Source organism: Gouania willdenowi, chromosome 7, assembly GCF_900634775.1.
Source record: "Gouania willdenowi chromosome 7, fGouWil2.1, whole genome shotgun sequence".
In the NCBI taxonomy this organism is placed as follows: domain Eukaryota; kingdom Metazoa; phylum Chordata; class Actinopteri; order Blenniiformes; family Gobiesocidae; genus Gouania; species Gouania willdenowi.
Window position 1 is genome coordinate 36,619,308 of NC_041050.1, and position 26,173 is coordinate 36,645,480.

Consider the following 26,173-nt stretch of genomic DNA (forward strand, 5'->3'; position numbering starts at 1 on the left):
GTAGTAATACAGTGGCAGTAGTAGTAGTAAGTAGTAATAGTAGTAGAGGTAATAGAAATACCTGTAGTACTAGCAAAGTTGTACTAGTAAGTAGTAGTAACTAGTTGTATTAGTAGTAGTGATTATAGTATAGTAGTAACAGTTGTTGTCATCCTCCTCGTTTTTGTAATGCAGCCTACTCAGTTGTATAACACATTATGAATAAAGTAACTATGGTATGTCTTTGAAATGAAAAAAATCTTGAACCTTAATAAGTGTCTTTGTTTATCCTGTATCGAAATTCAAAATAAAAGCAGATAGAGGAAGCTGCAAATGAAACACCCTGAAGACGAAAATTTAACACTGATTTGAGGGATTCACAGTTGTTTTTTTAGCCGTACCTCTGGGAGAACCAAGAATCCAAACTCCTGAGGAAGGAGGGACAGATTGTGGATGCGGACGCTGCTCTTCACTGAGTCGTAGATGGAACAGGATCTAAAGTCTACCTCTGAGGGTTCAAACTGCAGGTCTGAGGAGGTCACCACTGCATGGACGGTGAAACATGTGGGTTGAACCTGAACAAAAGGAAAAACACAAACCTTTGGTCTTTTGTTTATGCTTCCTTTTCACAGACATTGTTAAAAAAAACCTCAAAAATGTTGTTTTCTTCCTTAATAAATTGCATTACTGTTAAAATCTAATCTTGTCTTTTCATATTCTGACTGAAGACAAAGTTTTTGAGGTTAATAGCTGATATTTCTTTTATAATTAGAATAAAATTCTAACAAGGGACAATTTCTTTTAAAATGAAAAATAACCATAAAGTTTGTGGTTTCTCAAACATGAATTATTCACTTAATGAAACACAATAAATCAAATATATGTTGTTCTTGTTTGCTAAAATAGGGCAAAGCTTTTATGCACGCATTCACTCTTCATATCTCAGTGGGAGGATGAAGTGCAGATCTCTGACTTCTTCACATTTTGGTAAAACGTCACAAAATCTCTTAAATGAAACAGTCCACACAAACACATTTATTTTCAATATTCATAGGCCAACATTTGAAATTGTGAGTCCTATTTTCATTGATGTGAAACAAAGCTTCTTTAGAGACAAACTATTTATGATCCAGTAAACATTTGTATCGCAGCTGGAGGATGTGTCAAAAATAAATAATCATGCTTTTCAAGCAATAGAAAGAGCTGAGTCATGTCAGCACTCAACAAATGACCCTGTTTATTTTGGGTCCTTCTACAGAATTCTACAGAATTTTATAGAAGTTCCACAGTGATGATGTTATCAGTCCAAGCTGGGAGCCAATACAATGTTCAAGGGGGCGCTATTGAGTCATTTTTCCATTAACATGTGCAATTCCCCCAAACTATCAAATTTTTCACCAGTTGTAATGCTGTATGCGTACACATCATGCACAATATTCACAAATAAGGGTGAGCGTGACTACTCAGGAGCTCAGACCTGCTGGATGACGCTCAATAGATCATTTTCAAATGGTGCTGATTGACTGATTCATAGACTCTGTTGCTCCATTAACTCAGATCAATGGCATCAACAGATCAATAGGATGGTTTCTGTCCAAATCCGCCTGTTTTAAGAGTGAAGTTACAGAACCTAGCGGAGCACCCACATTAAATTAGGGGGAAAAAATATGGGTTTTAGGTCAGGTTTTAAAGTTTTGTTTTTTTGGGTTTAAAAAACCCCCAAAAAACAACAAAAAAAAAAAAACATTTGTGTTTGATTTCTACATTATTAAATGTTTGTGTTTTAATACCGAGTGACTTCAAATCTGTTTAGTCAGATAAAATAGTTATGTCACAGCTGATATGTAAGAAGAAAATACATGAGATATGTGTGATCCCACATTATGAGCTATGAAAGACATTTTGAGGGACACATCATACAATAACCTTTACCACGCTTGGCTTATTAGCGACGGAGTAAATGGGCCTTAGGGGTGGAGATAAAATTAGCTTGTTCGCTGTAAAATAGGTTACAAACTTCAGTGGCTCTGCCTCTGTTTGGCTCAAAGTAGGTCACAAGTACTGCACAATAACTACATTGTCTTCATGGATACTGTGGAAGCAACGTGACATATAGGTACACAAACCTGGCCTATGACTTGTATCGTCATTGGGACCTCCAGGACCCCTGTAACGCTGTCGAAAAACTCTCCAGCATCTTTGGCAAGAGAGTGTCTGTGGAAAAAAAGAGAAGTTTGATGAAAAGAAGCTTTAACTGCTTCACAACCAGCTGCAGAATGAATTCCATGTCATTTCAACGCAATCGTAATCTTTATACTACAAATTATAACAGATGCAGTTATGTGCCATTTGAAAATAGTAAAAAAAAAGTGTTTTTTCTTTGTATTTCAAGAGACTGTCACCTTGACTGAACCAATGCATATATGTGACTAATCATTAGTGATGTGAACAGTCTATGTTCATAGTTCTAAGCTGATCAAATTACAGGGAGCTGAGGCGTATGCTAAATTGTTTACTGAAAGTCCAAACATGTTCCAGACCCAAACCCCAACAAACTTTTTTCTTCTATTGAGGGGCTGGCATGTCCACCAGATAGGATAGCAGATATTTTTAATATATTCTGAGAGAGGAGGTAGAGCTGTATTAGCATACCAAATTTCAGTTTCCTATGTGATACAGTTCTTGAGATATTGGAAGCTGAATACATAAGAAAAATAAGGACAAGCAGAAATCGACACATACCCTCTCACTAAATTGGCCAAATCTCACAAAGTATTAATCAGAAAAAAACTTAAAATTCACAGTGAGCCTAATAAATAAGAATTTTTTTAAACTGAAGTGCATGGGCTATTTGTTGAAATGACATGAAACGACACAATAGGTCAGTATCGCGAGTCATTATGTGTGTTTTTGTTATATTTTTGCGTTATTGTTGTCATTTTGTTTTGTTTTTTGTCGTTCTGTTTATTTTTCTGTCATTTTGTGCAATTTTGTTGGCATGTTGTGTGTAATTGAAGTCCTTTTGTATATGTTGTTGTTTTTGTAGTCATTTTGTGTTTAAGTTGTTGTTTAGTGTGTCTTTGTGTACATTTTGCGTACTTTTGTGTACATTTTGTCCATTTTGCTGTTGTTTTCTGTGTTTCTGGAGTTTTATGTGTTATATTGGGCTTCAAATAACTTCCAACTAAATTACAATTTAGTTTTGGGAGCCGCACAAAATTAAACCAAGAGCCGCCAGTTGCCAATGTAACGTGTAAAGAAAACCTTTCAGTCTTGTCAGATAGAAACAGTCAAATGCCACAAGATAATAATCAGTTTGTAAGATATATTTCAGACCTAAAGACCCATTGCATTACTTTAACCCACGACTGTAGGCTCTGCTCGGCAGTGAGAACGGGAGGGAGATGCAGAGTGCGCCTCCACACTACTGTAGGTTGTAGCCATGGTGATGGGAGACGTAAGTATGATTCAAAGAGGACCAGTAGTCATGCAGGCTTATGTAAAACTCCAGTCCTTCAATATCCATTTTCAAATTCGCATGTATCTGATCCAGTGTTTTATAACAGGATCAGATACATGCTAAACATAGATGTATATACATAACATAGATGTATATGCATGTATCTAACACACAACGGTCATATACCAAATGTATTCTGTCTCAGATTCATCTAACCTGAATCTCTTTCTGTCTCTGAGACTCATCCTTCCTTTTCCTTCCCTCTCTGTTCCTAACTCCAGTGGTTTTAAAGCTATCCAGATGTGAGTATTTTAAAAGTGAGGGTGTTCGAAGGCAGGGGTTCTCAACCTTGGGGTGAGGAGACACTGGAAGGGGGGTCAGCAGATGCCTTTAAGAAGCTACAAATATTTTCTGAACAAATTGAGCCTTTTTTGCTTATTTTTACCCTTGTTCTGCAACTACATCAAACTTGCCATATTTTAACACATTTTTCATCACTTTTTCTTGCCATATTGTTGCTCCTTTTAAATCCATCAAATTCCAATGCATTTTCTGCATATTTTTTTCCACTTTCAAGACATTTTCCACCACTTTTCCACCTAATGTCACATATGTTGACCCATTATTGTCACTTTTAACCTCTTTTCACCATATTTCATGTTTATTATTGCCAATTTAACCACATTCACAACTTTATTTGCCAACTAATTGTTACAATATTGACACTTTTAACCCATTTCACTACCTTTTCCACCATTTTTGTCACTTTTATCCCATTTTTTCCTGATTAAAACAAGGATTTACATCTTTAAGATGACTATGTACTATGGCACAAATAATAAACTTCCTGGATAACAGTGGATCATATTCAGAAGAATAATTAAATGTGGTTATCACAGATTCATAGAACAATGGACCATCATTTTGCTGACTTTATTGATGCCTCCTTATAGCTGGTCCTGTCTCCACATTTCTTAAAATTTACAATGAATGCATTTTTGCTTTTCATTACAATAATTTGCAAATACAATAACATCAAGTTTCAAGATGTACATTGGAGTTGCACATGCTTCACACAAACATTTTTCAACACTTTTCTTGCACTGTTATTGTTGAATTTTGCAATGAATTAAGACCTTTTTTTGTGACAGCACAAACCATGTCCAGGACTCATACCCAGTGTAGTACTCACATTACTGTAATTGAGTTGCTTTTATGGGTATTTGTACTTTTTTGAATATATTTCTAAATCAGTGATTTTAGTTGTACTTAAGTATGTTTTAAAAGAAGTGATTTGTTACATTTCTACACCAAACCGTTACTGAGTAAATTATTATTTTTTGTTTTGAAATGATCAACGGACATTGTGAAACTACAAAAATGAAATGACCTGACAACAACCAAATGTATCACATCATAGTCAAGCGATCAGATTAAATGTAATGTACCGCGCCAAAACAGCATTGACTCTAGGTTATAAATTCATAAATATATCTATACTTAGAGCCTGATACATTTTTTGAACTTAATTCATTGGTGATATTTTGTTAGAAAAAAATAATTTTGACAAATCTTTTATTTTGTACAGATGTCTTTGTAGAAAATAATTAAGATTTGGTCTCTTCCTTTTTAAGTTTATACATGAGATGTTTACTGTATGCAAGGGAACTGTGGCAAGATTTATTACCAAAAATAAACGTGGGGGTGAAACTAACTACGGTAGTAACTTTTACTTTGACTACTATTTAATTGAGCTACTTTTTACTTGTACTTGAGTATTTTATATATGACTTACATGTACTTGAGTATGATTTCAACCAAGTAACAGTGCTTCTACTTGAGTAGAATATATCAGTCCTATATACAGCTCTGATTACTGTATATGTCTCAAATCTATTTTAAATCAGTCAACTCAAAACCAGTCGCAGAAAAAGAAAACAAAATGTTTTTCCTAATAAGCTTTTTATAAAATACGTATTTCCATTTTTTAAATCTGTTAAAAACGAGGATTGGTTTCTAAGGATTTTTCCGCCCTCCCCTCCAAGCTAGGAAGGCGTCGTGGAGCGCCCAGAAGTGCCTGCACACCCGGGAAATCCTCTCCTCCTCTACGCCCTAGCCCCTCCCCCAACACCCCTCTCCCAGATCCATTTTGCTTTGTGCATGTACGCCGAGGAGGTTTTTTTTTCTAGTTGTCACACTCTCCTATCCAATAGGGAATTCAGTTTAAAACCTGCCTTTTCCCCCTCACCTCTCCTTCTATTTTTATCCCATTTTTTTCATCTAAATACGGGGCAAACCACATTTTTCCCGCTCCTGTCCTCCCATGTTATAAGTGTTATATGTGATTATGTGATTGTCTTTTCATGTTTTTTTGGACGGGATGAAACTGAAATGAAATGTTGTTGCTTTGTTGCTCTATTGAGTGTGTAATGACAAATAAAGCTATTCCTTCATTCGATTTTTCTTTTTGTGTGGTGATTTAAAACAGTTAATTAAACACGCTGCTGCACGAAGTCACCCAGTTCTCTAAATCTTTCTTATCCCTCCCCCCAAAAATATAATGCTCTTTAAATGTCTTTCTCTTCTTATCTTAAGCAACGAGCACAGAGGGTGTATTTAAGACAGCACTGTTGTTCCGCTCACTAATAGAATCGCTGCTGGAGAGTCACTCTTGAATTATTTTGGCAGGGCACAGTGGAAAAGCCTGGTGGGGTCTCGCCAGGGCCATATGCTCAGGAAAGAATTGTGTGGATGGATGAGGTTTTCAGATTTGTCAAATGTCCTGTCTGTGCAGATTTACTTGCGTATGTTTTTCCCTTTGAAGCCAGATTATCCACAGTCTAAAAGTCATTCTCCAACACAGGCTTTAATTCCAGTTGAAGATCATTTGAGGACATTTAATAGTGTTTAGATGTAACTTTGCAACTTGGAGATTTTTGGATCCCGACGCCATTTTAATATCACAAATTTCTGGCGACCAGAACATACTTTATTTTTCCTTCTACAATTAGTTTTTGATCACGTTTGTTAAATCGTGTGCTGTGTTAAGAATCAGTTAGTAGTGAACTAGTATAAGTTTTTTAATTTTTTGTATCGTGACCACAAAATACTTTATTTTTCCTTCTACAATTATTTTTTTTTTAAATCATGTTTGTTAAACTGTGTTACAAACAGAGTAGCTATTATTAGTGATAATATATATATATATATATATATATATATATATATATATATATATATATATATATATATTATAAATGATTACATTTAAAGTGTAAATCAGTAGCTTTTTTTTCAATTATTTCAGGCGACCCCATTTAAATTCCAGACCACCCCCCACATGGTGTCATGACCCCAAGGTTGAATAACCTTACTTTAGTGTATAATTTCAGTGTAGTGACCTGATGAATGTTTTTTAGGATCAATGATTAATTTGGAAATGGTTAATAATTCCATTCAAATAGTTTCTATTCTAATGTAAATGTATTTAATATATTGAGTACTTGCTAAACAGGCTATTTACTGTAATTGTCATGTCATATTTCTGTAACCTGTTTTTTCAATGATGTATTAATTATATTTATTCTTGTATAGTTAAAGTGGTGTTTGTTTGTTTAAAGGTTTTTCACCTGCATCAAATAAATGAGGGAAAGAAACTAAAAGTGTGAGAAGTGTGCATACTCAAAGCAAGGATTTAACAATGACGATGATGAAAAAGTGAAAAAAATCTTAAAGGTGACAATGGTAAGAGCCTCCAAAATGCTAAGAAAAACAAATAAAATAGTATTTCAAAGAGTCTTAACAATAATGCAGTGCGTTAAAAATATGTCTCTTCAATGAGGAATCTTGTATGGATTTCACTTCATCATTAAAAAAGTGATTACCAACAGGATTAGGAAGCGGATTAAGAGGCTTAAGGATTTTTTTTTTTCTCCACTTTGTCAAAACAAATGCAAAAGCAAAAATAAAAATAAATAACCACCTACAGAACTAATCTATGAAAATATTCTGACAAACGTGTGAGTGTTCCTTCATTGTTTTCAATCAACCCACGTTACATTTTAGGTTTCCATCTGCTGCTGGGAGCCTAGTACTAACAGTTAGAGTATAAGTAAGTAGTACAGTGTAATCTGGAGTAAATCATCCTTGTAATCTCCCTTTTATCGGCCGGAAGTGCCCTTGCTGAACCCATCGCCTGCTCTTTACAGATTAGACCTCAAAGCAAACAAGCGATCCTATTCTAGATGATGCTATCATCAGTCTGTGCTGTAAAAATAAAGTGTCAAAGTTCAGATTCTGTGCACAGAGGGGTCAGACCCAGGGAGCTAGGCAACATGGTGTGGCCATCTAAAGTCTGATCTCAAATGAGCAGTGGTGGGTAGTGTAAACAACAACGGCACTCAAGTAAAAGTACTATTACTTCATAATTGATGAGTGTTGTGTTTTTTATGCCGTTGTTGTTGTTTAGTTTTTGTTTTAAATTGTATTTTATTTTATTCTATTTATCTTTTTTTAATTCATGTCTGTCCTACAGTTGTATATATGCACTATTATCCTATGTTGGTATTTATTTTTGTTCTTACTGTTTACTTTTGCTATTCTATGGTGTTATTGCAACGCGTGAATTCACCTATGGGGATCAATAAAGGTTTATTATATTCTATTCTAATGTAATTACTCAAGCAGTAGAAAAAGTACTCGTAAAAATAAGTATCTGAGTAAAAAAACAACTTAAGTAGTGAGTAGTAACTGCAGATGCAATTCATTAGTTTGAAAACAAATCATCACGCCCTGAATGAGAGGCTTGGATACATTCTTTAAAAAAGACACACACACACAATATATATATTCAAGTAGCTGAACACAGCAGTTTAGCCAAACTGTATGTGTTTATTCCATAGCTTCTCTAGTTTTCTATGATCTACAGTATATATCCCCCTACGTTGCATTAAAACTGGGCCTGCTACACCCGCTAAAAGGCAGTTTGGGTGGTGTTTTAATCTATATTAAAGAGAATTTTAAGACTTTAAAGTTTGAAATAAATGTAAATTTGGAGTGCCTGGGATTTAATTTTTAAATCAAAGTTAAAGGCACTCTTTTTCTCTACAAAAAAATGGAAAAAACTAAACTAAAATCAATTATGAAGAAATTCAAATACCAACAGCTGATTGATGGACCTAAATGAGTCAGTAGAAAGACTGAAACCCTGATAGATCTGATTAAAAACATAGAATCTTATTACTGGCCTCTCAGATCATAATATGACACTATTTATAAGAAAGCTTATTAAAAACCACCTAGTTCACCATAACAAAACAGGAAGTCAAACTCTAACAACAGGAATTCCAAAATAAAAAATGGCTGACTTTGAACATGATCGAAGGAAGTCAGCTGGGAAACGGTCACTAAAGAGTCTGAAATCAAAGTGCAAACAATTTTTGCTTCTATGAGCAAAAATATAATGTTCTATATCGCCGAAATAGGAAACTCAACATATCTTGAATCTTGATATATCGCCCAGCCCTGATCTGCTCCCATTGTCCCCCAAATCATTCTGACAAAATAACACATTTTCATAACAGGGAACAAGTAATATATAAAATACTATATTTCATAATAAATTAAAAATATATATAGAGTGGAAATAAAATTCTACACACCCCTGTTCAAATGTCAGGTTTTTGTGATGTAAAAAAATTACACCAAGATAAATAATTTCACAATTTTTTCCACCTTTAATGTGACCTATACACTTTTTGTATCCACTGTACATAATTATAATAGTTAACTCAATTAATATATAGCACAAATGACAACAATAGTCCTCTCGAAGCGCTATCAAAACATAGAATTCTGAAGAACAAAGAAAAAACCCAACAAATCCACATGAACAATTGTATTGAGTATTTCTGGCACCATTTCAGGGAGCTTTAACTAAAGAGTCTGAGTTAAATCAAAGTGCAAACAAAGTTGCTTCTAACCTTTGTGATCTGATAAGTAAAAGCACCAAAACCTAGAAAAGTAAACCCAAGAAAAACTTGAGAAAAAGGTCTCTAATATCTAAAACCAATACAGATCAACTGTAAATGAGCAGCATCTCTCTTGGTCAAAAAGCGAGGTCACAAACGTTCGAGCCACTATAGCTGCAGAAAAGGGAATTCGTTGGTTAGCTTCTGTGCAGAAATGCTATGAATAATGTGAGTGAAAAGTGTGGGCTGGATGGTGACAAATAAAGGTGGAGGAAGACAGGCGGAGAAGGATGAAGCAAAGGGAAAGACGCTGAAGGATGTAGGCAGCTAGAACGCAATCCCTCAGAGCCACAAGCCAGATATGTGCTCACCGTAAGACATGAAGCAAACACCTGTGTGAAGAATGAAGGCTGTGAGTCATTTTAGGATCCACATTTAGCCATGCCTCATGTGTGTGTGTGAATAAAACAATAATTAAAGCAGTGGTGCTCACTAAAATATGGAAATCCAATCACTGGCTACCTTCGGAGGACTTGACAATGTCATTTTAAATGATACAGTATACTGAAGACCATTGATCGTAGAATAAAAACAAACCTACAGAATAAATCAACAGACTGGAGGGCAAAATCCAACCATGACAAAGATGACACACTCAGAGTAGGTCCAATTCTATTGACATGTTGGAACTTCTAGCTGTTCTCCATCCACTGTCTCATACATGTGAATTCCTTCTCAACAGAACAAGTCTATTTTAAGATGCTGTTGAGCTATATCGTTATGCTTAACATAGTTTTTGTTTCTCCGACTGTTGGTTTTCTACAACTTTGTCTTTCACAAATATTTCTAGACCTCTAGAAAAAAGTTTTATAACACGTTGTGATGGTTTTCTGAAAGGTGGTCTATTTTTAATTTTTGGTTGCCACTCAGGTTTCCCTCCTAAAAATTAGGTTACTAGTTTTTTTTTAGGTGTGTGATTCTTCCAATCAGTTCCAAGTTAGTTATATAGCAATATTTAACTTGAGTAACTAAGGCCAGTTTTTGGCAGTGAGTACTGACATATGCTACACAGGTAGAAGTATTGTTACTTGATTGAAATTGTTCTCAAGTACAAGTACATGTAAGTCATACATAAAATACTTAAGTACAAGTAAAAAGTAGCTCAATTAAATAGTACTCAAAGTAAAAGTTACTACTTTTTTTCACCCCCCACGTTTATTTTTGGTAATAAATCTTGCCACGGTTCCCTTGCATACAGTAAACATCTCATGTATAAAGATTTCCACAAAGGCATCGGTATAAAATAAAAGATATGTCAAAATGTACAATTCTTTTTAAAATAAAATACCACCAATGAATTCAATTTGACATTAAAAAAAAAAAAGTATAAATTTATGAACTCTATAACAGTGCCATGCCAAATGTGCCATGTGGGTAACAACGTAATAGGTAGAAACCACAACCATGAAACCAAGAAAGTAGCTGGGCTTTGATCAGAAATGGCACAACTAAGAACATAATAGATATGTTTCATTTGGAAATAAAAAATAATTACCAAAAATAATGGTTTGGTGTAGAAATATAACGAATTAGTGTACTTCTTATCAAAACATACTTAAAGAGTAACTAAACCCCAAAACATTTTCAATAACAAGTATTTGTCATATTTAGTTGTAAAATGTCAGAGTGACTGCCCTCTATGGGTTGAAATTCGGCTATAACTATTGATTTTTACTATTGGCTGAGAAAAAGGTCATGTGACGTTTTGGGACCATCTTGCGTCACAAACAAGCACTGTTAGCCCCGCCCCTTTTATAAAAACTGTTACCTGTGGGCTCTACAATCTGTGGTAAGTAGGTTGGATTGAGAGAAGAGTGAATAGACAGGTATATTGAGTAATGAGTAGCTAGTTAGCATCGCATAGATTGTTCATTGGAGATTTTATAGCATAGACTGGGCGTGTCTTAACTGCTCCAGGAGCCCCGCCCATAATCACGGCATTTTTTAAATTTCCCTCCTAGTGGCAAGTCAGGAGAAAGCAGGGGTTTAGTTACTCTTTAAGTACAAGTAAGATTACTGATTTAGAAATATATTCAAAAAAGTACAAGTACCCATAAAAGCAACTCAATTACAGTAACGTGAGTACTTGGAATCCATTACTTTCACCTCTGCATTTTGGTAATTCTTTGTTAAACTGAATAAGGGAAAACATATACCAGTAAGCAGTGATGGATGGTTGCAAAATAAAGGAAAGCAGATACAGTAGATCTTATTGGAGTAAGAGGAAGAAATGGATTGAAAGCGTAGATAGAGACGCAGTAAAGAAGAATATAGGAGAAAAAACAAAGAGTGGATTAGTTGACAACCAGTGTGAGAGGACAATAAAGGGAGAAGTGTGTCTGAGAGCGAGTAGGAGAAGACAGCGCAGAAGCAAAAACAGAGAGTGAAAGTGTGATAGAGAAGGAAGGAAGAGAGTCAGGAGGGGGTGGAAGCTGTAGTTATGTTAGAGAGCCAAATAAAAAAAAAGATGGATTTTAATCCTCACATTAAAACCACTGCTGATTCACTCAGTGGCATCTTCTCCCAGTTGTCTCTTGTATAAAGAGAGATTATAATTAAATTACAATTATTTTTTTTATCCTCAGAAATAAAATTACAATTATGTTCTCAATTACTAAGAATTAATCACAATTACTGAGCCTGAAATGAATACCCTAATAAAATGTAACCTTCCTCTTGTGTTAGCTTTCTGTTAGCATCTCTTATGATAACGGGTCCTAAATCAGCTGTAAAATACATAAAAAATAATTATCTATCATCTAATTTTTTCCTATCTAATGGTTACATTGTTAGGCTCCCTAATCAATGAAAATATAGTTTTTGATATTTTTGGTGTGGGCTTATGGGCCTTTTTTGTGTCAGTAATTCTTAACTACAAAAAGTCTCAAAAACAAGCTTTATGTAAACGGCAAGACAAGTCAGATAGAGTTTATCACTGAACACAGTTTGAAACCAAATTCTAAAAATAAATGTCCAAATAAAATTCTGCCTTCTCTTTTAAATACTAAACTTGATGCACATTAAACAACTCATATACATATACCAAATAAATCAAATATGCACAAACCTTAGACCCCTCAATGATAAATAATAAATTAATCAATAATCTTATACGTAATCTGTATTGATTTAAATCAGCAGTAAATGTCATCTTTAATTAACCGTAATAACTGATCGTTTGATTTCTAGATGCAAAAACCTTCTAAATAAAGACTAATGTTAAATATAAACTTTTGAATTTCTGCCTGGCTTAAATAAAATCTGTGTATCTTTATCTCTTGATATTGTGCTACTTTTATTCTCTCAGCAGTTAAGCTGTTGGCGTTTCAAGAAACAAAGAGAGTGGGCAGGAAAATAATAGAGCCCAGGCAGATTTTTACATTCTGCGTGCCTCTCATACTTGCCCTGGGCGTCCATGTCCACTCTCGTGCTGTGCACAACACAGTTAAATGGCTGCCTCTCTACCTAAATATAGATCCTGGGCTGTTGTTGGAAAGAATTACCATGTCCTTTAAAGTCATTAGAAACCATTATCTAAAGCCTGCCCTCAGATTACAGGTGTGCTGACTGGGGATAAACTTTTGTCAAATGTAACACTTGACTAGTCCTCTACAGGTGATAATTAACTGCAAGGCAAATCTATTTGTCTAGCGTATTTAAAAAAAAAGGATATTCAATGTTCTTTTTATGAAGTCACCATTTAGAAAACATTAAACAGAGTTGTCAGCGTTTTAAATTAACAATAACATTACTAGTAAGGGCAAAAAAAGGCTTAAACTAGTGAACTAGTGAGAATGCTTACTAGTTCACTAGTTTAAGCCATTTTTGCTAGAGAGCATTACAGCCTTCACTAACTAAACATACAATTGTATGCACTAGTTAACTAGATACCTTAACCAATGATTGACTAGTTAACATGTCAGAACAATGTTTAAAAGTTGTTGATGCCTTTGTTAATAATTACAGAGAACTATTGCTGCCTCACTTTCTTTTCTCACATTTATGGAATTTGGAGTTTTGTTTTACTCCATTTAGACTCAGTTTTTCTACAACTCGATTAGACTTTCTGCCCTATCTCAGTCTTCATCCAAGGAGTTTTATGTCTGTTTTATTTTTCTCTTACTTTTGATTTGGAGCCACAGCATCTATGACGTTACAGATTTTTTAATAAATAACCTCATCCAAGAGTATATCAGCCGCCTCCACACTCAAAGTTGGCGTCATGGCTGTGGCTTCCATTAACTTTGCACAGCTGTTGTTATTTATGTCCCTTTTTCTCAAGACACATAAAGGTAGGTGGGAACAATGTTGCAGTCTTTACATCAAGAAAGCCAGATCATATGATCATAGAGCTAAGTCTATTACATCAGCAGCAGATATATCAACACCTTTAGAGATAATTGGATACAAAGTGTGACCTTGAGTGTGTGTCGGACCTGTCACATGTTGTATAGGACCAAAAATGACCTGTAAAGAGAGAGTTCCTTGGCACAGGTAGTAGTGTCCAGGGTTGTGGTCACTTATAATTCTAATCACGTAATTGATAATGAATTACAGTTATGGAGTAAATCTAATTGTAATTGTATATATGAAAAATGTGTTGCTGTCACAATCGTAATTAAAATGCAATTGAGTTTAGATAATTGATTTTGTAATTGTAATTGCCATGAAAATTCTCAAAATAATGGCACTTATATTTTAATGCAAAACTGTGGAACCATGTTTGAGTTCTATGTACAGTTCTACACATATGTAATTAACAATTATTAAAATATATTTAAAATAAAATTTCTCACATTTTACCGATAAGAAAAATTGAATTGTAGGGCTATACGAACACAAAAAAAACTCAGATGCCAAGACCAAAAAAAATTAAAACCTATATTTTTTGTTGATCAGGAAAACTAACAAGGTAACCAATAGATATTAAAGAAATTAGACGATGGATATTTGTTTATAGTGTATTTTACAGCTGATTTAGGACCTGTTATTATAAGAGATTTATTTCAGGCTCAGTAATTGTGATTAATTGTAATTGCACTTTAGTAATTGAGAACGTAATTGTAATTTCAATTTCTGAGGATAAAAAAAATTGTAATTTAATTGTAATTGTAAAAAATGCTAGTCAATGTAAACGTAAGTGAGTTGTAATTGAACATGGATAAGTAAAGATGTAATTGAAAGTATTGACTAAAGGTGAAATATATCCCCTCATCATCTATTCTTATGGTAGTAACCATTAAGATTCAATGCTGATTTAACAATAAAATATAAATGTCATCAAGAAGAAAGGCTGAGAAAATATAGAATGTTTTCTCCTATTTTAGACCACTGACACCTCCAACGAAGGTTAAAAGAATTTGAATCAGCTCAGTCTAAAATAAGATTATCCTTGCTTCAATGACTCTATTATCAATGCATCCTGTGTGTATCCTTTCTTACCTTGGCATGAACTTCAGCTGAGCGTGAAAAGCTGACTGAGCCTGGATGAAACCAGTCTTTGGCAGGATCTCCATGTGTTTTTTCATTTCTGGGCGCACATCGAAGTTCACTTTTAGAGCTGTGCTGGCACTGTAATACAAAAAATCAACCTGATTAGTTTATCGCTAACATATAAGTGCTCAGGTATTAAAGAGGGAACCAAGGGAAGGCCAAGGATTCATGAATTCATAATACATTGCTAAAAAAAAGAAGCAGAAATAAACAGTTCAGGAAAAGGAACAGATGGCAGTGCTTTGTGACCTGAGGAGGACCGCTACTGTAAACTCTGGATGTGTTATGTCGCGGACATTCACAGCCCTGATATACAACCCATTTGACTGTATTACAGTGATTTTTGAAGAATGTCTCACCATAGCTGCTTAAAACAGATGTCTGCCATTCTATGTGGAGGTGTTTCCTTATTTCTCACTAAAAGCAACTAAACTCAAAACCTACTTATTTGCTAATGCTTATATCATATAATAGCGTGAACCTAACCACGAGAGCGAACAAGGTCTCGTCTGTAATGGCCGCATCTACAGACCATGGAGACGCCGCTCCTCAGCCACCGTCAGAAATAGACATTTTTATTATGAAACGCCAACAAGGAAATTACCAATCTAGGGGAAGAGATTCCCGTAGATTGGTATTAATACCCTGAAGCCACACACTGATTTTGGTTATCCAATCTTAAACGGTGTCTGAGAAAAGCTGTCCTCATTAACTTGGACGGACGGACGCACGAACGGACGCAAGAACGGATGAACGGACGGAGCTCAAACCTATATGTCCCTTCCACATTTTGTGGCGGGGGATAATAATGAAACTAAGACAATTCTGAATTTACGTTCCATCCATCCATCCATTACCTAATTGACATAACAGAAAACCCCAAACACATCTTGTTGACTCCACAAGGATGTATGAAAGTCAAGTGTTGAAGTGACATATACATTGCAAGCTTGTATAAAGTCCATATCGTTTAAGCGTTCCATTTTCCAGGAGCTCAAACAGATGGCTGTGCCTGTGGCTATGAGTCTCACTCATAGCTGAGTTGTGTGTGTGTGTGTGTGTGTGTGTAAATGGCTTCTCACCTAGGGAATTCTCCGACACATTTAACCTAAGCCCTGAACAAAAAGGCTGGTAAAGAAAACACTCGTGACATTTTTATGCAGCAAGCCATTTTTATGTGTAGTTTTTATCTTGAAATACACAAAGTTGAACTATTGGTGAGCTGTGCTTACGGAAACTGAGGAGATCTTTATTGTTCAATCTTCCTCTCAAATGGAGTGACCCATTTAGAGCAATGTCAACCAGACGGCTGCTTCCTGATGGCAAGGACTCATAGGGACACCTGGAGCATATTAAGCTACTATCTCTATTCCAGCTAAGTGGTAACCTTCAAAAAACACTCCATAAGGAATATTTGTGCATGGATAACTAATCAATCAGGGCAATTAGGCACTTTAATGAACAGGTACAACAAAATGGTTCTAAAAATGTTTGTCTCTGGAGTAATTCTTACCGACATATTCAGACTGATTCACACTTTTTGCTTTGACAAGAAACATTTAAAAAAAATTGTTTCATGAGTGGTAGAACTTTAACAATTAATTCATTTTTTTTTTTTAGTTTAGATTTCACTTCCAGTGCAACATTGTAGCATTCTAACTTAATGGATCTTTACCAACCTCACCGATTGCTTTTTTATTTCCACATTATGGTAAAAAGGTTTGCCAAATTTCCTGTGAAATGATGTAGGCAATCCTAATTATCTATTTATTACCATCGTGTAAATACCTTAATAGTTAGAGAAAATAAAATGATTTATATTACTCCCTGATGAGCCAACGGAAGCAGATTAGGGCCAATTTTGATGGAGAAAAGAATTTTGGGCAAATCAAGAATAGAGTTGAAATATTGAGAATAAAGTTTAAATTTCGATATAATGTTGAGATTAAAGTCAACATTTTGAAAATAAACTCAAAATACTACATCGTGATAAAAGTCGAAAGTCTGTTAATGAAGTCAAATCTACGGAAGCTGTCGAGGGCCAATTAACCATATGTGACAACAAACAGCAGATCATGGCCGTGTATTGATGAATGCGATGAACTATACTTTAAAGTTGGGTTCAATAGCAAAAACATTTTTTCTCTTTTAGCTCATTAACACGGCGTTGTAATCTCTTTAAGGAGTTTGAAGAGATATTGCCAAAAACGTAATCTGTTCAGAAGGAAAAACCAAGTCAAGTTTGGAAGAGGTGGAGATTTGTGCCAGTTTTGATGTTGTATATGGTGAATTGTTCTATCCTCAGGGTTTGTGCTTTTAAGATGATGGTGTTGCAGACTCTGCTTCATTTTCCCATTTTTAAAGTAAATAAATTGAATACGGTGCACAATAATGTGTTATTTTTAGGCATACTGTATATCTTCTAATGAGGAAATTTCAAAGATTTTAGGCCACATTTGTAAAAACAGTGGAGGATGCCTTGACCATGATGAAGATAAATAGAAGAGTTGGTCCAGGTGCTGTGTTTAATAACTCAGTGCCTGGCATTAGAGTTCCTACTGCTACAGCTGTGTCAGTTATTTCATAAAAAGGGCCAGGTGGAAGGGGAATTCCCTGCTTATTACACCTGTACCATGGCGCCCTATTTTGGGTATTAATGACTTGCTGTACTACTATTCCCTCATAAAGCAGTTTCTATCTATAAACCACATAATTCAAATAACCAGCAAGTTTAGCAGATTTTTTTAAATTCAGCATTCAGCAAAAAAGAAATAGTGAAACAAACCATAACTTCACATTCATTACACCAGTGGTTCTTAAATTTTTTTGGTTCAACTACCCCCTTTCTCTAACCCTTGAATCTAAGTACCCCCTTTCTCTAACCCTTTGTCCGACTACGACATTTTGCTCATAATTCTGTGAATAAACAATTACAGAGTATAATAATGGAATGAATGAGTGATAGCACACATTTTAAATAATCTCATTTTGTAAATAAGTGGAATGAAACAGTATTTAGAGCCTCCTGAATAGATTTATTGCTTTCTTTCCTATCCGGTCATCTCCCTCCTGATGTAGGATCAACACTGACTCTTGTATTACCAGTTCATGTTCCAATCAAAATCATTTCTATCATCATTTTGTGTGTTTTATGTTTATCATTTTTTGTATTTTTCTCTTATTTTGTGAGTTTTTGTTGTTGTTTTTGTGTGTTATTGTGTATATTATTTAAATTATTCTCTCTCAGTGTGTGTGTTTTTGGTGTCATTTGGTGGTTTCTTACGTCGTTTTGTATATTTTTCTGTTATTTTTGTGTATTTTGTAGTGATTTTTTGTAATTCTCTCTCATTTAGTGCGTCTTTCTTCCTGTTTTGTGTGTTGCTGGTAATAGTAAGAATTTTTCCGTCTTAGGAGCCTGTTTTTGGTGTCATTTTGTGTATTTTGTTGTTGTTGTTCTTTTTGTTATGAAGTATATTTTTCTCCTATTTTGTGTTTTTGTTGTCGTTTTGTGAGTTGCTGGTAATATTTAGTATGATTATCATTTTAAACTAAAAATAAACATTATAAAATCCCATATTTTTAATGATTTAATTTGTTAATTTTCATCTGTCTCTCTCTTTCTCTCAAGTACTTCCTTTCGTGCCCTTGCATACCCCTAGGGGTACACGTACCCCCATTTGAGAAACACTGTATTACACCAATCACAACTGGACCCCGACTGCATAGGTATGAGGTACAGTAGGGACACTAGAAATACAGTAAAAAAGAGAAATCAAGGACAGGAGGCCTAGAGAAGGAAAAAAATTTAAATAAACAATATTTTTTTTTTTTTTTTTTGGCTAGATGGGAATACTCAACTCTCCAGCTGGTGCTCGTGGAGGAGTGTTTAAAAGTCCAGGCTGAGTGTTTGAAAAATATATATCTATAAAAAGAAAAAGTCTGCCAACTGTGCACTGAATATTCCAGTAATTTAGTCGGAAGCCAAAGAGGAACACAGCACATTTTAAAGTCTCTAAAAAAATCTTTTTAATTATTAGCAGGGATATCCACGATACTGGCTCACAGACAAGATAGACGTATTCAATTATGCTTAGAACTGCTCCCGAAAAAAAAAAAAAAAACCTGTCAGAATGTGCAGAGGACTTGTGGGATCTAAGTGAGGAAAACTGACAAGTTGTATAATGAAAGTGGCAGGTCCATTATTGTTTTTCCTCGAAAGCCGGTCGAGTTCTCTTATGTTCAGATTATTGTCTTTGAGGCACAGCTCACCGCTAGCAAGCATTAACATTTTTCCTTTTTTTTTTTTTTTCAATTTTTTTTTTTTTTTTTTTTAGCTGAAAAGCCACAGTTGACGTTGACGCTGTCATCGCTGTGCTGTCACATGTACTGGTGTGCCAGCGCACCAGATGGCAGTTGTCACAAATCCCCCTACACGCACACACACACACACACACACACACACACACACACACACACACACACACACACACACACACACACACACACACACACACACACACACACACACACACACACACACACACATACAGACTCCATCCCCCACAGGATGTGATGACACAATCCTCCGGCTAATGTCCCATCCCCTGGTGTCCTCTAAACCTTGTCAGTGCATCATAAAGTATCACATCCCTAATCAAAAAAGGGATTTGTTCTTTAGATCGCACAGAGGGTTGTGAAGGATGTGAGCTTATACTGGTACTGGTTAGCCACACACAATATAGTTTAGTTTAAGAATACTTTATCAGCTAATACCGGGCATTTCATTACATCTGCACATTTTGTGAATATCATTTTTAAATGCTGCTGAGCTATTAGCGTTAGTGAGAGAGGACATTTTGTGTTGTAGAGAAAATAAAGCTGGCACTGACGGTTTTAGGGGATTTCCAACATTTTTTGGCAGGGCTGGAGAGTGATGAGGGAGTGTTTGTGTTGCTTTCAGTGAATGACACGACATGCTACATCAGCAGTATGCGCTACCTTTTTAACTGTACTTCAAGGAGCTTTCTGAGCACAACAGAAGTTGTGTATCCATTACCCTTGGAATTACGCAAAAATGTAATAAAATAAATAAAAACTGGTAATGGAAACACCTGATTTAAAAAAAAAAAAAACACTCAAATATCGCTAAAAAGTTTTTAGGCTTTCATGACGAGGAATTTCAGATGTTTCGATATTGAAATGTGTCGCAAAAGCGCTATAGAAACCCTTTTCATTTTGCGAAAATAGAAACCTAGCAAGAGACATAGAAACTCACCACTTTGTTATGTAGCCATCTTAGTTAAGCATTAAAAGAACATATGATGATCACTATCGCTCATTGGCTCTCAAACTAAGCCAAACGGTTGTGATTTTAGTCGTGTACCTACAAAACAACTGAGCAAATTATGAAGGTACTGCCTAGAAGAGTGGCTCAGAATCCATAGACGTTTGATGCTTTGACTGGTGTATGAATTGACTAGATAATGTTTTTAAATGTCTTGCTGAGTAACAAGGTGTGACGAATGCATGTCTTAGCAGGTAGACAGTATTAGGGAGAAGGTCATTCAAGGAAGGACTCTGTGGGGGATTAACAGCAGGTGTAGTGCATGTGATTAATCACAGCTGCTATACATATATTCTAGGTAGTGGCTGAAACGAGAGAGCTACCGGCAGTCAAGAGTAGGGTTGGGCATCGAGCATCAATTGGTCCTGGGACTAACTTTCTCGCTCTGAGGGCCACAACGGACTAGCCGCGAACTACCAGGTTTGAGCCCGGTTTGCCGTCCTTTGCTCGGACTCCCCACTCTGCGGCGGTCTCGCCCTGACCGTCGCCCTGTCTCATTGACTCTCAAACTAATTCTAATGGCTGTGTTTTGTACCTACCAAACAACTTATCAAATTATGAAGGTACTGCTAAATAGAGTGGCTGAGATAACATAGATGTTTAATGCTTTGATTTCTAAGTGTCCGTGCGCCAGGTTCAGAGTGTGAGCACCAGTGCGCACATTCTCACGCTACGTATATTTTTACGAATCACGACCTTTGCTTGGGAAGTGGTGGACGCCACTTTCAAGACTCGTTTTTTGCGTAAGCAAGCTTTATAAATTATAAACTTACTAAGCGGAAGTTGAGAAAACTTCAAAGGAAACATCAAAGCGATCGTCATGTCAGGAGTTCAAAGTGGATTTCCTAAGTAACAGTTTTCTGAATAAATGAAACCTTGACATGCCATTCAAAAAGTAGACCAAACGTTTTCTCAACTTACTAAGTGGAAGTTAAGAAAACTTTAAAGGAAACATCAAAGCGATCATCATGTCAGGACATCAAAGTGTATCAAAAGTGTTGCATTAATTCTATGTACCAGTTATCAGAAATTTTGAAACCTTAACATACTAAGGATTAATTCTGATCTTAACAGGTAAACATGCGTTTACCTATTTACCTGTTTTGGAGCGAGATTGTGTCTTGATAAAGACGATCCATCATGCAGATCTTCAGGTCAATGCAAGGCTGCACCACACACACAGGCATCCTTACTGCCTCACCCTTTGCCTGCATCGGTATCTGTTTGACCCAGAAAGACAAATCATAAATAATGGTGGATTTGATTCAAACATTTGTCAAACAATTACACATATTTGATGTCACTTACAGGTTTGCAGGATTTATCAGAGAATTTGATGACAAAATCTAGCTCAGTTTTTCCTGGAATGGTTGGGATGAATAGAATCTGCAGTTTGATGCTTTCATAAGGTCCAAGTTCTCCCTCTTTTACCTGTTGCATGAAAACAACACAGGATTACATGTAGATTCACAAGGTTCTGGCTGTTAAACACAAAGTCCACAGACACAGCAGAATGACAATACGTGCAATATTCATTACATGCAATATTATTCAAACTGTGGTACTCATACTCAATGCAATTCATTCTGCAACGCTCCTTTGACATAATGTCTGAAGAACAATTAAGTTCTTTATCTATCTATAATACTTTCAAACTTGTGAAAAACCTTCAAAATGTACAATAGTATAATGGTTCTAGACAGTAATACAAAGATTTATGGATTCTACCATTGTACTTTGTGTTGTGTTGAATTGTATCTTGCAAAATAGATAGATTAAAATAAATGAATAAATAAATAATTAAATACAATTAAAAAAACACATTATTTTAATCAGTAGCTTATTTTTTTAAATTTTATTACTAATTATTATTTTTTCATTACAGGTGACCCCATTTTATTTCCAGGCAACCCCACATGGGGTCACGACCCCAAAGTTGAAAAACTCTGTGTTAGAGGATGACAAGGTCAAACTGAAAAGGGTAGTTTAGTATGAAGGATTAAAGGATGGACAAACACGGCTACAAACTGATTTTTATCATCCATTTGTTTAACATAAATAAAAACATTTAAGCAGAACGACCAAAAAGAAACTTTTGTTTCTTCTTTAGTTGCAGGACGATGATTTAATAAAAAAAAAGAAATTATCACTGTTTCTAGTTATTAAAAATAACTATTGCAGATACATTTCGGAGCACATTTGAAAAAAACAAGAACAAAAAAAAACAAAAAAATAATGAGGAATCATGAGAACATGGCTAAAAATGTAACTTTGTGGGGGGCGCTAGCGAGCTCGATGGAGTAAAGACGCACTGCTCAGAGCTCTTGCACATTTCTGCTTAAATTTCATACTTAAAGGACACTTAAGTTACCAATTTATTTTCTAAAACCTCCTTAAATGGTATTACCATCGACAACACATCAAAGAGTTGGTCATAGGTGCTTTTATGGCCGCTAATCTGCGAAAGTTTAAATACGAGGCCTCGTCGAACACAAGGTCCAGTGCAGCCGGGGGAAAAAGTTCAAACAGCACCGCCGAGAAGGAGATGCCAAAGCCTGCTACTCCTCCGAAGCATAGCATGGACGCAACGGCAATCAAAACGGACATCCTGGTCTCCATACGGCAGGATATTTCCACCATTATCAAACAAGAAATTAAAGACGCCATGGCTGACCATTTCGAATCACTGAAAAGGGAAATACAGGACGTAAAGACCGAGATTAACAGCAACACCGCCGCCATTCGAGCGGAGCTGGAGCAGGTGAAAGCTAACGTCAGAAGTGTTGAGGATGGCATTTCCACCTGGTCTGATGAGATGGTGGCAATGCAAGGAACTGTGTCTACTCTCCAAAAAGAAATGAAGGTGGTTAAAGACAAGTGTGAGGATTTAGAGGGGCGAATGAGAAGATGTAATATCCGGATTATTGGTGTGGCTGAGCTCAAGGGATCCAGCACACCGGAGGCTGTCTCCTCACTCCTAAAAGAAGTGTTTCGGCTCGACAGGGAGGTGTGTGTGGAGCGCTCCCACCGTGGTCTGGTTCAATGGAAGCCGGGTGAAAAACCGCGCGCCATCATCGCTAGACTGAGCAGTGAGAGAGACGCCGCGGACATCCTGAGGAGAGCACGCAGCAGCGGAGGCAAACTTGTCTACAAAGCTAACCCCATCGCTATATTCCCGGACTACACCTCCAGCGTCGTAAAAGCTCGGGCCGCCTTCACCGATGTCAGGAAGATGCTCCGCAACAGACCTGGAGTTCGCTACGGGATCGTCTTTCCGGCAAAATTCCGCGTTACTCACAACAACGTGGAAAGGGAGTTTGTGGATGCTGCTGAAGCCATGGACTATGTTAAAGGAAACATCCTTCAATCAGCAGATGAAGACATGTGACTGTCACGAGGTAACGCAAAGCGCTGTATGATTACTATGTTCAGATGTGTCTAATTTTCAACAAACTGTGCAGGAGCCTGGACTATACACATTGTTATTTATAGGTAGTTCAACCTATTGCGTGCGCGCACGTGTTTAGAGGTGCCAGGACCACTCGCTCAGCCGTTTCCCTGAATCATAACGTATCCGCTTTTATTGTACACAATAATGGAAGCTGTTTGGATACATGCTCAGGGGGTTTGTGAGACTGTTTGTTGTTGTCCCTGTTCAGATCCCACTGTTCCCCAGGGATCGTTTAAAGGGGAAAAAAATGCAAATACTTTTTTTGTACATGTTTCTAGTTTGTTTTTTGTTTTTTTGTTTTTGTTTTTTTTTGTTATGTTACACTATGCAAACAACATTGTGCTGGTATAGGAATAACTATACTGAAGGAACTCTCTCTGATTTTATTTAATTTTCAAAAATGGATGCTCTCAGAGTAATAAGCTATAATATTAAAGGAATCCATAGTCCTGTAAAACGAAAGAAAATTCTTGGTCAGTTAAAAAAGTATAATTGTCATATTGCATACCTGCAGGAAACACACCTGTCTGATGTTGAGCATGACAAGTTAAAGAGGTCCTGGGCGAACCAGGTATTTTATTCCTCTCATCGGTCTGGCAGGAAAAGAGGTGTTGCTATTTTAGTGCATAGGCAGGTGAATTTCACTCCATTGACCATTCATAAAGATCCAGAAGGGAGGTATATTTTAGTTAATGGAGTTATTGATGGTGTACTGGTCTCCCTTTTCAACATTTATGCTCCTAATGAGGACGAGCCAAACTTTATACATAATATTTTCAATGTTGTGCTCCAAAAGAGCTCAGGTATATTACTGTTAGGAGGGGACTTTAATTGTGTCATGTCGCCACACATTGATAGACAGACTAGCTCCAAAAGCCCTGTCTCTCAAATGAGCAAAGCTTTAAAACAACTTTCAACAGAACTCGGTCTAATAGATGTCTGGAGAAATAAGTTCCCTCGGACGAGAGATTTTACGTTTTATTCACACAGGCACTCATCATACTCCAGAATAGACCTTTTTTTCACCTCTAAAACTGAATTACATAGAATAGAAAACACTGAAATTTTTCCAATTACCCTATCTGATCATGCACCTTTAGTAGTAACATGGAATTTGGGACAGTTACCAAAAATTAAACACTGGAGATTGAATGCCTCACTTTTAAATGATAAGGAATTCTGTAATTTTATAAACACTGAACTGGAGACCTATTTGGAGATAAATACTACACCTGGAATGTCACCCCTCATTTTGTGGGATTGTGCTAAGGCTTATATCAGAGGTCGAATAATATCATTTGCGAGTGCCAAGAAAAAGAAAAAAGAGGCTAGACAGTGTGAATTGGAAAACCGTATACGTCTGTTAGAACAACAACATAAAAGGACACGAGCTGCGGATGTGCTCAGTGAGCTTAAATCATTACGCAGAGACCTTGACAGCCTGGTCACTGAAAAAATAGAGGGTAATTTAAGATTTACTAAACAAAAGTACTATGAAAATGGCAATAGGGCAAGTAGACTATTGGCGATTAGGCTTAAGAAACAGCAGTCTTCAAGCATAGTCCAAAAATTAAAATGCGATCAAAAAATAATTACTAAACCAGGCCAAATTGCAGACTGCTTTGCAAATTTTTATAAATCTCTTTATAAAAATAATGACACATGTAACGATGACAATTTAATATCAGATTTTTTAAAGAGTATCCAGATAAAAACTCTCCCTGGACCATTAGCAACACAATTAGATGAACCAATCCAAGAACAGGAAGTTAAACAGGTAATATCAAATTTAAAAAGTAATAAAAGTCCAGGCCCAGACGGCTTCATTAATGAATTCTATAAACTATATAAGGAAAAAGTGACTCCCCTATTGTTAAGGGCTTACCAACATGCATTGCAAACCGAAACCATGGCGCCTTCCTGGAATGATGCTTCAATTGTTGTAATACATAAGGAGGGAAAAGATCCGACAATTTGTCAATCCTACAGACCAATATCATTACTGAACACCGACTTACGTATTCTTACAGCGATATTAGCCAAACGTCTCAGTAAAATTATTACAGAGGTGATACATCCAGACCAAACAGGATTCATGACAGGAAGACACTATGGGGACAATGTTCGTAGGCTTTTGAATTTGATGTCCTATTCAAAAACGAAACAAGAAGAAGCTATGATATTGTCTCTAGATGCCCAAAAAGCATTCGACCGTGTGTCCTGGCAGTACTTAAGACACACACTGGAAAGATTTCAATTTGGCCCAAATTTCATTAAATGGATACAGATTTTATATTCTAACCCATTGGCTGCAGTAAAAGTGAATGGAACAATGTCTAACAGATTCACACTGGAACGTGGCTGTCGTCAGGGTTGCTCACTGTCGCCCCTGCTGTTCAATATAAGTATTGAACCTT

General features: G+C 36.1%; 1 protein-coding gene across 7 annotated transcripts in view; it reads right to left on the bottom strand.

Moving 5' to 3' along the window:
* cfap74 (cilia and flagella associated protein 74) overlaps nt 1-26,173 on the bottom strand; it is a 74,980-nt gene that overhangs the window by 17,155 nt on the left and 31,652 nt on the right. For 6 of the 7 annotated variants that reach the window (XR_003674478.1, XM_028452709.1, XM_028452707.1 and 3 more), the window contains exons 20-24: nt 21,614-21,736; nt 21,404-21,525; nt 14,911-15,039; nt 2,106-2,193; nt 381-554 (exon numbers count right to left, since the gene is read on the bottom strand). Coding sequence is in view for 6 of the 7 variants with exons in the window: in XM_028452709.1 (XP_028308510.1) it covers nt 381-554; nt 2,106-2,193; nt 14,911-15,039; nt 21,404-21,525; nt 21,614-21,736 (636 nt within the window). In the remaining variant the exon portion in view is untranslated. The remainder of the gene's footprint in view (nt 1-380; nt 555-2,105; nt 2,194-14,910; nt 15,040-21,403; nt 21,526-21,613; nt 21,737-26,173) is intronic. The other variant, XM_028452710.1, reaches the window with a different exon arrangement.